The sequence below is a fragment of the Vicugna pacos genome, chromosome 16 (assembly GCF_048564905.1).
Source record: "Vicugna pacos chromosome 16, VicPac4, whole genome shotgun sequence".
Lineage (NCBI taxonomy): Eukaryota > Metazoa > Chordata > Mammalia > Artiodactyla > Camelidae > Vicugna > Vicugna pacos.
In genome coordinates, this window is record NC_133002.1 from 1062418 (window position 1) to 1075854 (window position 13437).

At 51.9% G+C, this 13437-nt stretch overlaps 1 protein-coding gene across 1 annotated transcript; it reads left to right on the forward strand.

The window, feature by feature from the left end:
- The first annotated feature begins 231 nt into the window (after positions 1-231).
- Positions 232-2218, forward strand: NOG (noggin). The gene has a single exon (XM_006216420.3). It carries the CDS (start codon positions 832-834, stop codon positions 1528-1530), a length of 699 nt encoding a protein of 232 aa, XP_006216482.2. The 5' UTR covers positions 232-831; the 3' UTR covers positions 1531-2218.
- The last annotated feature ends 11219 nt before the right edge of the window (positions 2219-13437 follow it).

Sequence of the window (13437 nt, forward strand, 5' to 3'; positions counted from 1 at the left end):
GCCGCCGCCGCCGCCGCCTGTGAGCTCCGGCGGGCAGCCGGACTGTCGGCTTCCCGGGGCATCTGGGTCCGGCGGGGCACAGCCCGGGCGCTGCCGAAGCCGCCGCCGCCGCCGCCGCGGCGAGTGCAGGCGGCTTCCCCCGGAGCCTGTGCCGCTCCGGCTCCTCGGGGGTGGAGAAGTGGGGGGTGGGGTTGTTGTTTGGGGGGAAGAAGGGGGAGGGGGCAACGCCGAGAGAGTCAGTGGTTTCCATGGTGATGGAGCTGAAAGTGCAGGAAATTTAAAGGCTTGGACCCTGCGAGACAGACAAACCGGTGCCAACGTGCGCGGACGCCGCCGCCGCCGCCGCCGCTGGAGTCCGCCGGGCAGAGCCGGCCACGGAGCCCGGAGCAGGCGGAGGGAAGCGCCGCTAGGACCGACTCGGCCCGCAGCGCTGCACAGAGCGGCCGGACGACGAGCAGCGAGAGGAGGAGGCGGGGAGAGCGGCCCGTCCACGCGCCCTGCGCCGCCGCCGGCCCGGGAAGGCAGCGAGCAGCCGGCGCCCCCCGCGCCCGCGGTCGCCCTGGAGTAATTTCGGATGCCCCGCCGCGGCCGCCTTCCCGAGTAGACCCGGGAGAGGAGTTGCGGCCAACTTGTGTGCCTTTTTTCCGCCCCAGTGGGAGCCGGCGCCGCGTGAAGGGCTCTGCCGGCGACTCATGCTGCCGGCCCTGCGCCTGCCCAGCCTCGGGTGAGCCGCCTCGGGAGAGACGGGGGAGCGCGGCGGCGCCGCGGGCTCGGCGTGCTCTCCTCCGGGGACGCGGGACGAAGCAGCAGCCCCGGGCGCGCGCCGGAGGCATGGAGCGCTGCCCCAGCCTGGGGGTCACCCTCTACGCCCTGGTGGTGGTCCTGGGGCTGCGGGCGGCACCGGCCGGCGGCCAGCACTATCTCCACATCCGCCCGGCTCCCAGCGACAACCTGCCCCTGGTGGACCTCATCGAACACCCGGACCCTATCTTTGACCCCAAGGAGAAGGATCTGAACGAGACGCTGCTGCGCTCGCTGCTCGGGGGCCACTACGATCCGGGCTTCATGGCCACCTCGCCCCCCGAGGACCGGCCCGGCGGGGGCGGGGGGGCAGCAGGGGGCGCCGAGGACCTGGCCGAGCTGGACCAGCTGCTGCGGCAGCGGCCGTCGGGGGCCATGCCGAGCGAGATCAAAGGGCTGGAGTTCTCCGAGGGCTTGGCCCCGGGGAAGAAGCAGCGCCTGAGCAAGAAGCTGCGGAGGAAGTTACAGATGTGGCTGTGGTCGCAGACCTTCTGCCCGGTGCTGTACGCGTGGAACGACCTGGGCAGCCGCTTTTGGCCGCGCTACGTGAAGGTGGGCAGCTGCTTCAGTAAGCGCTCGTGCTCCGTGCCCGAGGGCATGGTGTGCAAGCCGTCCAAGTCCGTGCACCTCACGGTGCTGCGGTGGCGCTGTCAGCGGCGCGGGGGCCAGCGCTGCGGCTGGATTCCCATCCAGTACCCCATCATTTCCGAGTGCAAGTGCTCATGCTAGAACTCAGGGCCCCCTGCCCGCACCCGGACACTTGATCGATCCCCACCGACGCCCCCCGCACCGTCTCCAACCAGTTCCACCACCCTCTCGCGAGGGGATTCAATGAACTTTTTTTTTTTTTGGCTACAGAGACCTAGCTTTCTGGTTCATGTAATGCACTGTTTAACTGTGTAGGAATGTATATGTGTGTGTATATACGGTCCCAGTTTTAATTTACTTATTAAAAGGTCAGTATTATACGTTAAAAGTTACCGGCTTCTACTGTATTTTTAAAAAAAATTTTAAGCAAAAGGAAAAAAAGAACAGAGAAAAGAGAGACTTATTCTGGTTGTTGCTAATAATGTTAACCTGCTATTTATATTCCAGTGCCCTTCGCATGGCGAAGCAGGGGGGAAAAGTTATTTTTTCTTAAAGTACAAAGAGAGGGAGGGGAGAACTTTTGTAGAAGGACTTTTTAAAAGCTATTTTCCATTCTTCGGAAAGTGTTTTGGTTTTCCTTGGACCTCGAAGAAGCTATAGAGTTCAATGTTATTTTACAGTTATTGTAAATATAGAGAACAAATGGAATGACTAATCATTGTAAATTAAGAGTATCTGCTATTTATTCTTTATAATATCCCGTGTAGTAAATGAGAAAGAAGTGCAGAGCAGGATTAAAGAAAACCACTAAAATCGACTGCGCTCGACACTGCTGATTCTCTGTGTTGGTGATTGATGGGGGGTGGGGTGGGAGGGGTGGGTGGGGGGTGCCGCTGTGCTTACTACGCCTGTTGGGAGAAGGGGCTCATCCCCTCTTCTGGTGTGACGGAGGTGACCGCTCGGTTTTTCATGGGGGGGGTGCCCTTCTCAAACTCCTCACTTGGGCATCACGTGGCCTCCGGCCAGTCTCCCAGCTTTTTCTCCCTATGTCACCAAAGCTCGGGCCCGTCGTGACCTCGACACCCAGCCGGCCCCCTGGAGCTGACCCCAGGCTGGGCCGAGGGGAGGGGGGGAGGGTGGGCGGCCGCTTTGTCCTGCCTGACAGGCCCTTCACAATGGGGACACGTGTCTTTCACACCTACCCTGGGGGCGGAGTGCCGCTGAAACTTGACCCCCGAGGAATGGGGGGGGGAGATCAGAGCGCGCCCACCCCGATCCCGCCACCCCTCCCGCCTCGCACCCCCCCACCTCAATATCCAGCCCGAGTTAACCCTTTGCATACCCGGAAGCTATGGTGGTGCTAACTGAGGCGATCCCTTGGAATCAACAGTCACAGGTTTGAGCCCCCGAAACCCCAGGCCCTCAGCCAGAATTGCTGAAGATAGCCGGGAGATTTCACACTCACCTCCCCTTCTCCTAGTACCTAAGGAGCACTCAGAGGGTAGGGGCTTCAGAGGGGTCCGAATTTGGGTGAAAAATACCACCACTGGGATCTGCAATGGGGAACGGGGTGCGCCCCCTCTTCTGGACACTTACTCCGTCCACTTGGGGGTGGGAAGGGAGGACAAATCAGAATCGGGATCTTTGAGCTTTGGGGATAGATAGGGGCAAAAAAAGTGTTATCTCTTAAAGGGACGTGCAAAACGTCACCCCCACCCCACCCCTTAAAAAGCCAACTTCTTGGGGCGGGCACTGGACTCGCGTGCGTCCCTCCGCCTCAGTCAGCGGTGGCGCCCATCCGCGCAGCTCCACGTGGGCCCGCTTCCTGACACTGCTCAGCGCTCCTTTTATTTATCTTGGACTCCAAAGTCGCTCTCCTTTGCTCCCTCCCCACCCCCTACCCCCGCCACCTCCCAGCGCCACCCTCCCGGCATCCCTCTCCCCAACCCCCACCCCCAGTCCACAGTCCCGGCGAATCTATGCTAATTATTTCAAACCTGCGCCGGGTCCCCAGCGCAGTCTCAATGCCCCCGGCCCCGCCCGCCCTGTCCCTCCAGCCGGGCGCTTTCTTCCCTCCCGACGCAGCCTCGGTGGCTCCTCATTTCAATAGCCTGGCTCGGGAGCCGGAGCCCCCTCCCCGGCGCTGCCTCCGTCAGCCGTGGGACAGACGTTAGGGTATTCATTAACTGAGAGCCGAGGAATAACGGCATTATTCCCCCCGGAGAGGGCACCCTGCCCCCGCGACTATCTGAGGCTTCATTGTAAAAGGATTAAAAGTTAAAGACCTCCATCTTATGATTCTTTCATTTAATCTTCCTGGCGCCTGGGAGACATGCTCGATGGATGATGGCTTTTAAAATATTCCTAATGTCGGCTACCTTAAGACTCCAAGCCAGGCAAACAAACGTAATTTATTTCCAGAAGAAAGGGGATATTGAGATGTTTAAGTTTATGAACCGCCGTCCCCATGTATATTTGTTAAGTTCTGACAAATACCCAAATAACGTTAAAATCAGCCATTCATCACTTATGAATTTATGCAAAACTTTCTGTGCCCCGGGCCAATATTTTTTTAGACAGAGTTTCACTTGCGAGGGGCGGAGGTGGTGGGGAGGGGGGAAGGGGAGGGGGCTTTCGGGGTGGGGTGGTGGGGGGAGCCGAAAGCAAGAATTTTCATGCCTGGTAAACACGCGAATTATGCGAAGAGAGTTATTCCCAGCTGGGCGGGCAGCCAAAACTCGGAGAGCGCGCCGAGGCCAGCGCCCCCACCCCCACGTTGGCAATGTCATTGGATTACAATGCGAGGTCTTCCCCTTCGCGACGCCCCCTCCTCCCCCCGCCCGCTGGCCCGCCCGCCCGCCCGCCCCTCCTCCCCACCCCTGCCCACTTGGAAGACCCGCTCGCAGCCGGCGAGCTTCTCGGCTTTCAGAGCGGGAGCCCGCGGGAGCTAGGAGGACCCGGGCTGCAGACGTGACCGGCGATAGACAGACCACCGGACAGACAAGACCCAAAGGGCAGGACCGCAGCCGTTCCGGACGCGGAGAGAAGACCCAGCAGGACCCAGCCGGTCCCAGAAGAGCGCGAAGGAGGTGCTGGCTCCCGGAACACTGTGACTAATGCACAACCGGTTACGTCTCCATTATTATTAATGTTGATAATACTAATAATAGCATCAACGCGGAAAGGAGTAGAGAGCTCTGGGCAGAGAGGCAAGAAAACTGTCCTCTGCGGTCACCTAGTGCCTATTTCCTGTAAGAAGGAAAATTGATCTTGGTGTCTTCTGAGGCTTTGACAGCCTGTGTCCACGAATTTATGCAGCTGCAGGGGGACCATGGCTCCCCAGGATGGAGATTTATAGCTATTACCGATACAGACATACCAACTTTTTCAAAATCCTGGAAGAGAATGGCAAGGGTTCCCAGCACCCCAGCCCTCCTGCCCTGATGACAAGAATTCACTCATCAACCCTCTGTTTTCAACTCTTCCCTTTATTTCTTCCACCCTTGCAGCACCCCCACACTTCGTGCACAAGTATACTCAGGCCAAATGTCCACGGGAAGCCAGCCCCCTTAGGGGAGGGCCCTCTGGCCCCCAGAGTCTGGGAATGGGATCTGGTTCCCTGTTGAGATGGAGAAGGCCAGGGGTCCATTATCAGTCTTGCTTGAGACTCCTGGGAAAGAGGGTTGAAGTTTGGTGGCAGCTGCAGGAGGAAAGAAGGCTGCGTATTAAGAGCTCTTAGCTGTGCTGGATGGGGACAGCAGGGGGAGGGCCCAGCTCATATTAGTATTTTGAAGGGGTGATTCATCCTTTTTCTTTAATGCCCTTGGAATGTCAGAGCTGGAGGGGAGCTTAGATTCCAATGCCCACCACTCAGTTTACAGATGAGAAGACTGAGACCACGGTGAGGACTTGATAAAGATCACACAGATTAATACGGTTGGGGGTGGCTAGGTGGTCTCCACTATGCCTCTTCACTGTTCTCTTGTCCTTTGTTCTTTTTATTTATTTATTTGTCTATTTGGGGATGGGGGGGAGTTCTCTCCAACATTGACATAATACAACTGATCGTCAAGAAGCCAACCAGCAATTCTGTTGTATCTGTTCAGCAAGCAGTTCTTAATGGCTTGCCACGTGCCAAGCGCTGATCTAGGCCCTTGCTACACATTCACATCCAAAGCCTCTAGTTTCCAAATAAGGAAACTGGAGCTCAGGGAGTTCAAGCATTTCTTTCAAAGCCACACAGCAAGCAGCACAGTTATAGTTTTGAACCTGAGCTTATGCTAAAGCCTTTGCTTCTCTCAAATACCCTGCCTCCCTCCCAACACACAGACACCTGGCTTGGGAGACGCCATGTGCCATACCACATGCTGGCAGGTCTCAACACAAGCTCTGCAGGGATTCATGCCTAGGAAGCCACACAGGACATTTCTGTGCACCCTGTTCTGCGCTAGGACCCCCTCTCCCTCACCACCCACCACCTAACACAAGGAGCTTACAGTGCAATAGCCGACATAAGAAGTTAAGGACACAGTAAACTCTGAAACAGAAGCTTAAAAAAAAAAAAACCAAACAAACTCTGGGCCAGAAACAGAAGGGCTCCCTAGAGAAGGCACCTGAGTCACATCACAAAGACAAGTTGACTATCAACGCACAGAGGTGCGGATGTGGGAGGAAAGGGTATTGGGGTGGAGAAAGGAGTATATATAAGCAAAGACATGATGTGGGAAGAGTATTTGCATGTTTAGGAATCCGCTGAAACATACTTTAGCACACAGATCCACACCAAGTGATAGAAGGCAATGAGGTCTGAAAACCAAAGGCTGAAGCCAAATTATGGAGGACCTTGAATGCCAACTAAGGGCACAAAACATTATTACTCAGGCAACGGGGGAGCTATGAAGGGCTCTTAAATAGGGCAGGGACAATATTATAGCACTATTGCAAAGGAGTTGGTTATTCATTCAACAAACAGTTTTTGAGCACTATACTGGTTATTACTGGTGTGTAACAAGCTACATCAAAACTAATCATCTTAACCATTTTATCTTGCTCATAATTCCCATAAGTCAAGAATTTGGGAAGGGCTCAGCTGGGCAGTTCATCTGTGATGCTCACGGTGGCTGCTGAGGGCTGGAGGATCCACTCCCAAAATAGCTTCTAGCAAAATTGCTGTTCACTAGGATATCAGCTGACCTGTTGATTAGTGCTCTTCCAAGTGGCTTCTCCATGGGGCTTGGGTTTTCTCACAGCCTAGTGGCTTCAGAATAGTTGGACTTCCTATGTGGCAGCTCACAGCTCTGAGAGAACGAATTCCAAGAGATCTGCCTGGAAGCCACAAGTCTTCTCGTGACATTGCCTCAAAAGCCCCACAGCCTTGTTTCTGCTGCAGTCTTTTGGTTAAGCAAGTCTCTAAGACAAGCCCAGATTCACGGGGAAGGGAACTAGACATCATCCCTTAATGGAAGCAGTAGCAAGAATCGGGGGTCGGGGGCATCCTTAATCTACCACCATCACTTCCTATAGGCTAGGCTCTGCATTGTATGCCCAGGACACAAAAATGAGAAGATACAGTCGCTTTCAGTTAAGTTTGGTGCCAGTGTCCAGGATGGATTGGAAATGGGATTAGTTAAGGAGGAACTTGCCGAGAATCATAAAACAATCAATGCCAGAACACAAAGGTCATTGGCCAGGAGCCTGGGGGGACTTGGTGACTGATTGGATGTAGGGGCTGAGGAAGAGGTCAGAAAGACCCCCAATGTCTCAGGCCTGCCACAGACCGTGCACAGAAGAGAAATCAAAGATGGAAGGGCTTCCTCTCACCCCCAATCCTCCCTTCCCCTACATACACACATGCACACACACACACACAGAGGGAGGTTCCAGGCTTGCCCAGAGGAAGGAGGAATCTGAGAAGCCTGGAGAGGATTTCAGTCTATAATCAAGATGAATGAATGAATGGTAGGGACAGAACAACAGAGAGAGGGCAGGGATAAACAAGCTGTTTCAACTCTGGGCTTGGGGAGCAGTAGGATTTTCCCCAGCAGCCAGAAGGGTCCTGATAGCACCAAATGTATTTGCATCAGGGGGTAGTATGGAGAAAGGGGCACAGAGAAATGTGGGAGGGACCAAGGGGCAAAGAAGGTGTTGACACTCCTTGAGTGATGCTACCAGCTTGTGCTTCACAATGATTATTTCATCCTCATCGTGAAATGAGGAGTATTATTGCCATTTTACAGAGGAGGAAAATGAGGTTCAGAGAAGTTAAGTAACTGGTCCGAGGGCACACGTCAGGGAAGTGGAAACTCCTGGATTCAAATCCAAGGCTGTGTGATTTCAAAGTGACATCATGTCTCCTCCATAGGGCTTCTTTGGTGGGAATGACTTCTCCTCTTTCTTTTCATCACACTAAACCCTAAGCATTGCATGTTCTTGAAGAAGGGGATTTTTAACCTGTGATTCTTAGAAGAGCAGTGTCAAGGTTGGCCTCTACAGAGTGTATGTAAAATGTACTTGTATATTTCTTTTTTTTTTTTTTTCTGGGAGGAGAACCTGTCATCTTCATCAGATTCTAAGGTCTGTAACACAAAGGTTAAACCCTGTCCCAGTCCATTAGATTTTTAAGTGACAGAATTGTTTATTGTAACTCATGCTTTTAGCCTCCACGGCACACCATAAAGTATTCAGTACATACTAGGTAATGTGAAGTGAACTGACTTGGGGTCTACAGGGAGCCATTGTAGGTTATTGAGGAAGGGAGGCAGTGGGAAGGTTCTTCTGGCTTAGGTTTGTGTAAAAAAAGATTAGAAAGGTAAAACTGTAGGCTGGAAGGCCACCTGAGAGATTGCTACTGTCACCTAGATTTGGAGGACAGTATGACAGAGGTGGGGAGAGGGAGAGAAAAGGACAAAACTGAGAGATGTTTTAAAGGAAAATGGAAATTAGATCCAGTCTGCCTCTTTGTATTAAAGAGTAATTTGCTGGAGCTAAGAAGAAGTTCTTCCCTTTAAATCAAACATGCCCCCTTTCTTTTGCCACAGTCTCCACTATTCCCTATTGCCTGCTTCACACATTATAATACCTACCGGAATCATTGTAGGCATTATGCATTTGAGACCCCTGGATTAGATATAAGGAAGGGACTGAAAGTAAAAAGCCAATTTGCATTTGCAGGGACTAAGGTCACTTGACTTGTCTCAGGTGTAATGCCTTCGGAATAGAACTAGCACCGAAAGCAAAGTTTCCAGATTTCCAGTTCAACACTTCCTTTACAGTCATATAAACAGTGTTAGAATTTCAAAGCACTTTCACATACATAATTTTACATGCAATGAGACTGAACACCCCCAAGGGCGGGAAATAGGTCTGTCTTATGTCCCCAGAGCCTAGCCTGGGGCCTAACCCTGACCTGTAGCAGCACTTAACAAACATGGCCTGGAGGATTCGATGCCGTAGGCTTGTTTTACAGTTGGGAGGATGGACGCTCACAGAAGTTTAGGAAAGGACGGATGCTCACGGAGCTCATTCCAGATGGTGGAGGCAGGAGTGGCTTGTGCCATCAGTAATGGAAGACCCAGCTGCTGCCCTTTCTCTGTGGTCGGGATCGGGCTCAGGAAACCAACCACACATCTGCAGATGGTTCCATTAGTGTATAGAACAAGCGTAAGGAGGCTGCAGTAGTCCGCACCTGCCAAGTCAGGCCCTGGTTTTGGTAACCTCTTCCCAGCCTGTGTTGTAAAGGACTCCCAACTGGTGTTCAATTTATTCAATTAAGGGGGAAAAAAAATTAGTCAAGCAAGGAAAATAGCTCCTCCCCCACTTTACAGATATGGAAACCATGTGGAAATAGGAATCTGATGGGACTGGCCTGCCACCGCACGGCTAGTTGATGATGGTGCCCACGTTCAGACAACTCAGCTCTCTGCCAGGCTGCCAGTAGAAGCAGAGGGGTTTAGTGCTCTCTGAGTTTATAATCCCAGCCAGTCTCCCTGATTCCATGCTCGCCCCAGCTCCAATCCATTCTCCACGCTGTTGCCCAAGTGACCTTAAGACACACATGTGGTCTTGTCACTCCCTTGCTTAAAACTTCTCAGTGGCTTCCCATCACTGAGGATAAAGGCCAGACCTTACCGGACTGAGGCCCCTCTCCCCCAGCCTCTGGGTTCCAGCCACCCCATCTTCCATGCAGGTTCTCCCACACGCCGAGCTCTCCACTGCTTCAGGCCCTTTGCACATGCTGTATCTTTAGTCTAGGGATGCCTTCTCTGCCACCGGCACCCCTCGATGCCACCCTGTCCTTCAGATCCCATCCCTAGGGAAAGCAGGTCAGGTCCCTCCACCCCTGCTCTCCTGGCTCTTGGGACTTTTTCTTCAAAGGATGTGTCACAGTTGGCAGTTAGTATTTATAATTTGCATATTTTGCATGCTCAAGCTCTTCCAATAGACTGTCACCACCCTCCATGTTGCTCGCCATGGTACCCTTGGGCACTGGTGCAGTTTGGGGCACATACAGACACTCAGTCTATGTAGGGATGAATGACCACGCTGAATAAATGAAGAAACATTCACTGATCACCTTCAGTGGTATCAGCCAGGTTCTATCTGGGACTCTGAGGATACAAGGAGTTCAGAGTCCAGCTCCAGTTAAATAGTGATCCAGGGGAAATTTAAGAATGTGCCCCAACATATGATAGAGAGCAGGGAGCTGGGGCTGTCCAGGTGATGCTATCAGTTCTGAGGATTAAAGCGACTCCCAGGTTCCTGACGCCCAATGTCCCTGCCGCTGGAGGAAGTGGGGAGGGAAAGCTAAGTTGCCTGATAAACTGCTTTAGCAAATCAAGGACCCTCCCAGTAAAAGGGAATTCACCACTACCACCGCCCCCCACCCCACCCCAAAAAGAAGCTTTCCCATCAGGAGATAGCATTGAGTGATTCCGCGGAGAAAAGTCTAAGACTCTCCAGGCATGGGTGGAAGAGTCACCTTTCCCGACATCTGAAATCCTTAAAAATGGGAGAGATTACCTTATCTGCCGGACAGTTAAAACTTGATCTTTCCCTGTCCAGGGAATAATAAAATCAGACAATGACTAACTCATGCTAATGCTGTACAGTTTAAAACCACTTTCACATCCATTATCTCTTTCCAACCGCACAAGGGCTCGCAGCCAGAATTTTTATTATCACTTTAAAGATAAGGAAACTGAGGCTTGAAGAATAACTTACCCTGGAGGCAAAAACCTTTCTACTGGGGAAAGGAGTTTGCCGTGGGGATGGGAAGCAGGAGGGAACCTTGGACTTGGGAGTGAGACCAGCCTAGGTTTGAATCCTGGCTCTGAGGCCGTTCACTGTGAACCTCGGTTACGACGCCTGACCTCCCTGAGATTTCGTTTCCACACGTCTAAACTGGGCATGACGATGTGCCTTACCAGAATGTTGGGGTGTTCCAGCCTCTTCCAGACACGTCGCTCCCTTGGGGGCAGAAGCTGAATCTCCTGCCACGCAGAGCCAGTGACCAGCTACTTGTCCAGGTCTTTATCTCTGCAAGTTCCACAGCTGGGGGAAAGCATCCAAAGGATTTTTTTTTTTTCTCTGCTGATGAAAAGACTTGCTATTTAGGGCCAGGTGTTTTGTTGTTGTTTAAATTATAAGTCAAAGAGTGGGTGAGGACGAAAACCCACCAAAGGCAACGCCGAGAGGCAAAGGGTTAAATTAGGATGAAGGGAAATTGGGAGACCAAGGAATTTGTTTTACATGAACAAAGATAGGAATTCAGCCTGTGTAAATTAGCCCTGATTTGTTCGAACTCTAGAAAGTCCTCATTCCTAGTTATTGGCCCTTAAGCAGGAACCACTCAGAAATGACTTGTTCCCAGAAACAGTTTTGACTGGTGTCATTCTCACCCCATTTCAGCGACAGAGACAATCACATCCAGGTAGGGCCAAGGCCCCCACAAGAGTCGACATTCAGTATCAACAAATGGGGAGTTTTGAGGAACATCCATCTATGTGTGATCACCACAGTGGAGATGAGGAAGCTGAGGTCCACAGAGGGAAGTGATCTGGTCAAGGTCAAACCTCAAGTGAGAGACCAAGACTAATGCAGAAATTCTGATGGGACTATGGGGCTGTTGGGAACTAACCTGTGGACTCAAAGGCCTCTGATCCCGACGCTGGACAACTGCCCTGAATGCCACATTCCAAGGCCGGCTGCCCAGGAGCCTTGGCTCTGCAGTGCCTTCCTCCCTCCCTTCAAAAGCAGGCACCATGGGTAGGCCCTTGTGTTGTGGCCCCTGCCCAATGGGATCCCTGGGGACATCTCAGTGTGACTTCTCTTTCTGGCTGGACCCTTGGAGACTGATGCTGTCTAGAGTTCTGGTCTGCTCTCCTCTTCTCCCTTCATGTACCCGCCTGAGGGAAACTCGGGGCTCCCCACAGTGGGAGCCACCATGCCTGGCTGGCCGGCACTCAGATCTCTGCCCTGGGCCAGACTCCTCCTGAGCTCCCTACCTGCAGAGCCAACTGCCTTCAGGACTTTGCCACATCAAGCCCAAGTTCAAAGCTGAATCTGAACATTATTCATAAACCTTCTAATCAATTCTCAGTTTTCTCATTCTTGAGTCATGGCCTCACCATTCACCCAGGTATGTGGACTGAAAAACAAAAATCTCTGGTCTACCTCTTGTGAGCTTCCTCTCCTCACTAACAAGTATCTGCCAACACCTCCTGCATCACCTCTCAGCCTATCCTCTCATCCCCCGCCCCATCTTCACCACGTGCCGTAGCTCAGACCCTCATCCTCTCTTGCCTTGGCCTTTGGATACTCGAATAGTCAACTTCTTCACCTCGAGCCTCGTCCCATCATCGGTCAACGTTGCCACTTGCATTGCCACTTCCCGAGCACACAGTCCAAACTCCCGGTACCTCCCCTTTACTTTAGAGCCATGGCTGACTTCCTCAGCATGGCACCCAAGGTGCTTTATGGTCTATGACCCCAATTTACCTTCCACTATAATCCGCCATCATTTTCTGCTCCACCTCACCCCCACCAACCAGCCACACCCACTCACCATGGCTGCCTACACTTGCCAGCACTTCAGTGCTTTTCCTTACACCATCTGCTCTCCCTGTAGTGCCCACTGCCCCACGCTTGTCCCATCACCCCAAACCAGGATGCCCCTAGGGAAGACCTACTCATACTTCTAGGCACAGCTCACATGGTACTGCCTCAGCCCTTGGCCAGGGTAGAATCGTCCAGCCATACTTTGCCCTCCCACTGTGCTGATGATTAATAATAATCATAAATACATATTAACTGCCCATGTGTGGCAGGCACTGTCCTAGGTACTTTATGAACATTATATCATTTAACTCCAACAGAAATCCTAAGTGGTATTACTATTGATACGTAATATGTTCAGAAAGAGTTGGTGAATTACCCAAGGACTCTTAATTACTTAGTGGCAAAACCATGACTCAAAACCAGGATTCAGACTCCAAAACCCATGCTCTTTCCAGAATTGCATACATTACATCTCATCATATTAGCCCAGCACTGATAACATTGCACTAGGTTGGCATGGACCCATATGTGGCAACCTCTGGACTGGAAGCCCTCTGAGGACAGCTGCTGCATTTGACTCTAATTTGCCACCATGTTACCCAAAGTAGTGCCTGATGCATATTAAGCATTTCGTAAATATATAATGAATGAGTAACTGAGTAACTGGATATGAGAAGGGGCTCTGTTTTCTTCCTTTTTAAATCAAATCCAAACAGAATTTGTTGGTCTGTTTAATGAACATTGGTTAATTCCAACTGCAACTTAAGGTGATCTTTGGAAGGCATAGGTAATGTGGGGTTGTTAAAAGTATAGACTTTGAAGTTGAATGCAAGCTCTTTACCCCAGCCTAGCTGTGTGACTGATAATATTAATGCCTTTGTAAGCTCTAAAACCCTGAGCAAACACAAGTCACTATTATTAATATGTGCTTCTCCAAAGAGCACTCAGCCTATCCCCACCCACACAGAGAAGGAAAGCAGAGAGAGATGACCC

What these genes read in the sequence shown, in the direction of transcription:
- NOG (XM_006216420.3), top strand. Translation starts at nt 832, where the DNA reads ATGGAGCGCTGCCCCAGCCTGGGGGTCACCCTCTACGCCCTGGTGGTG.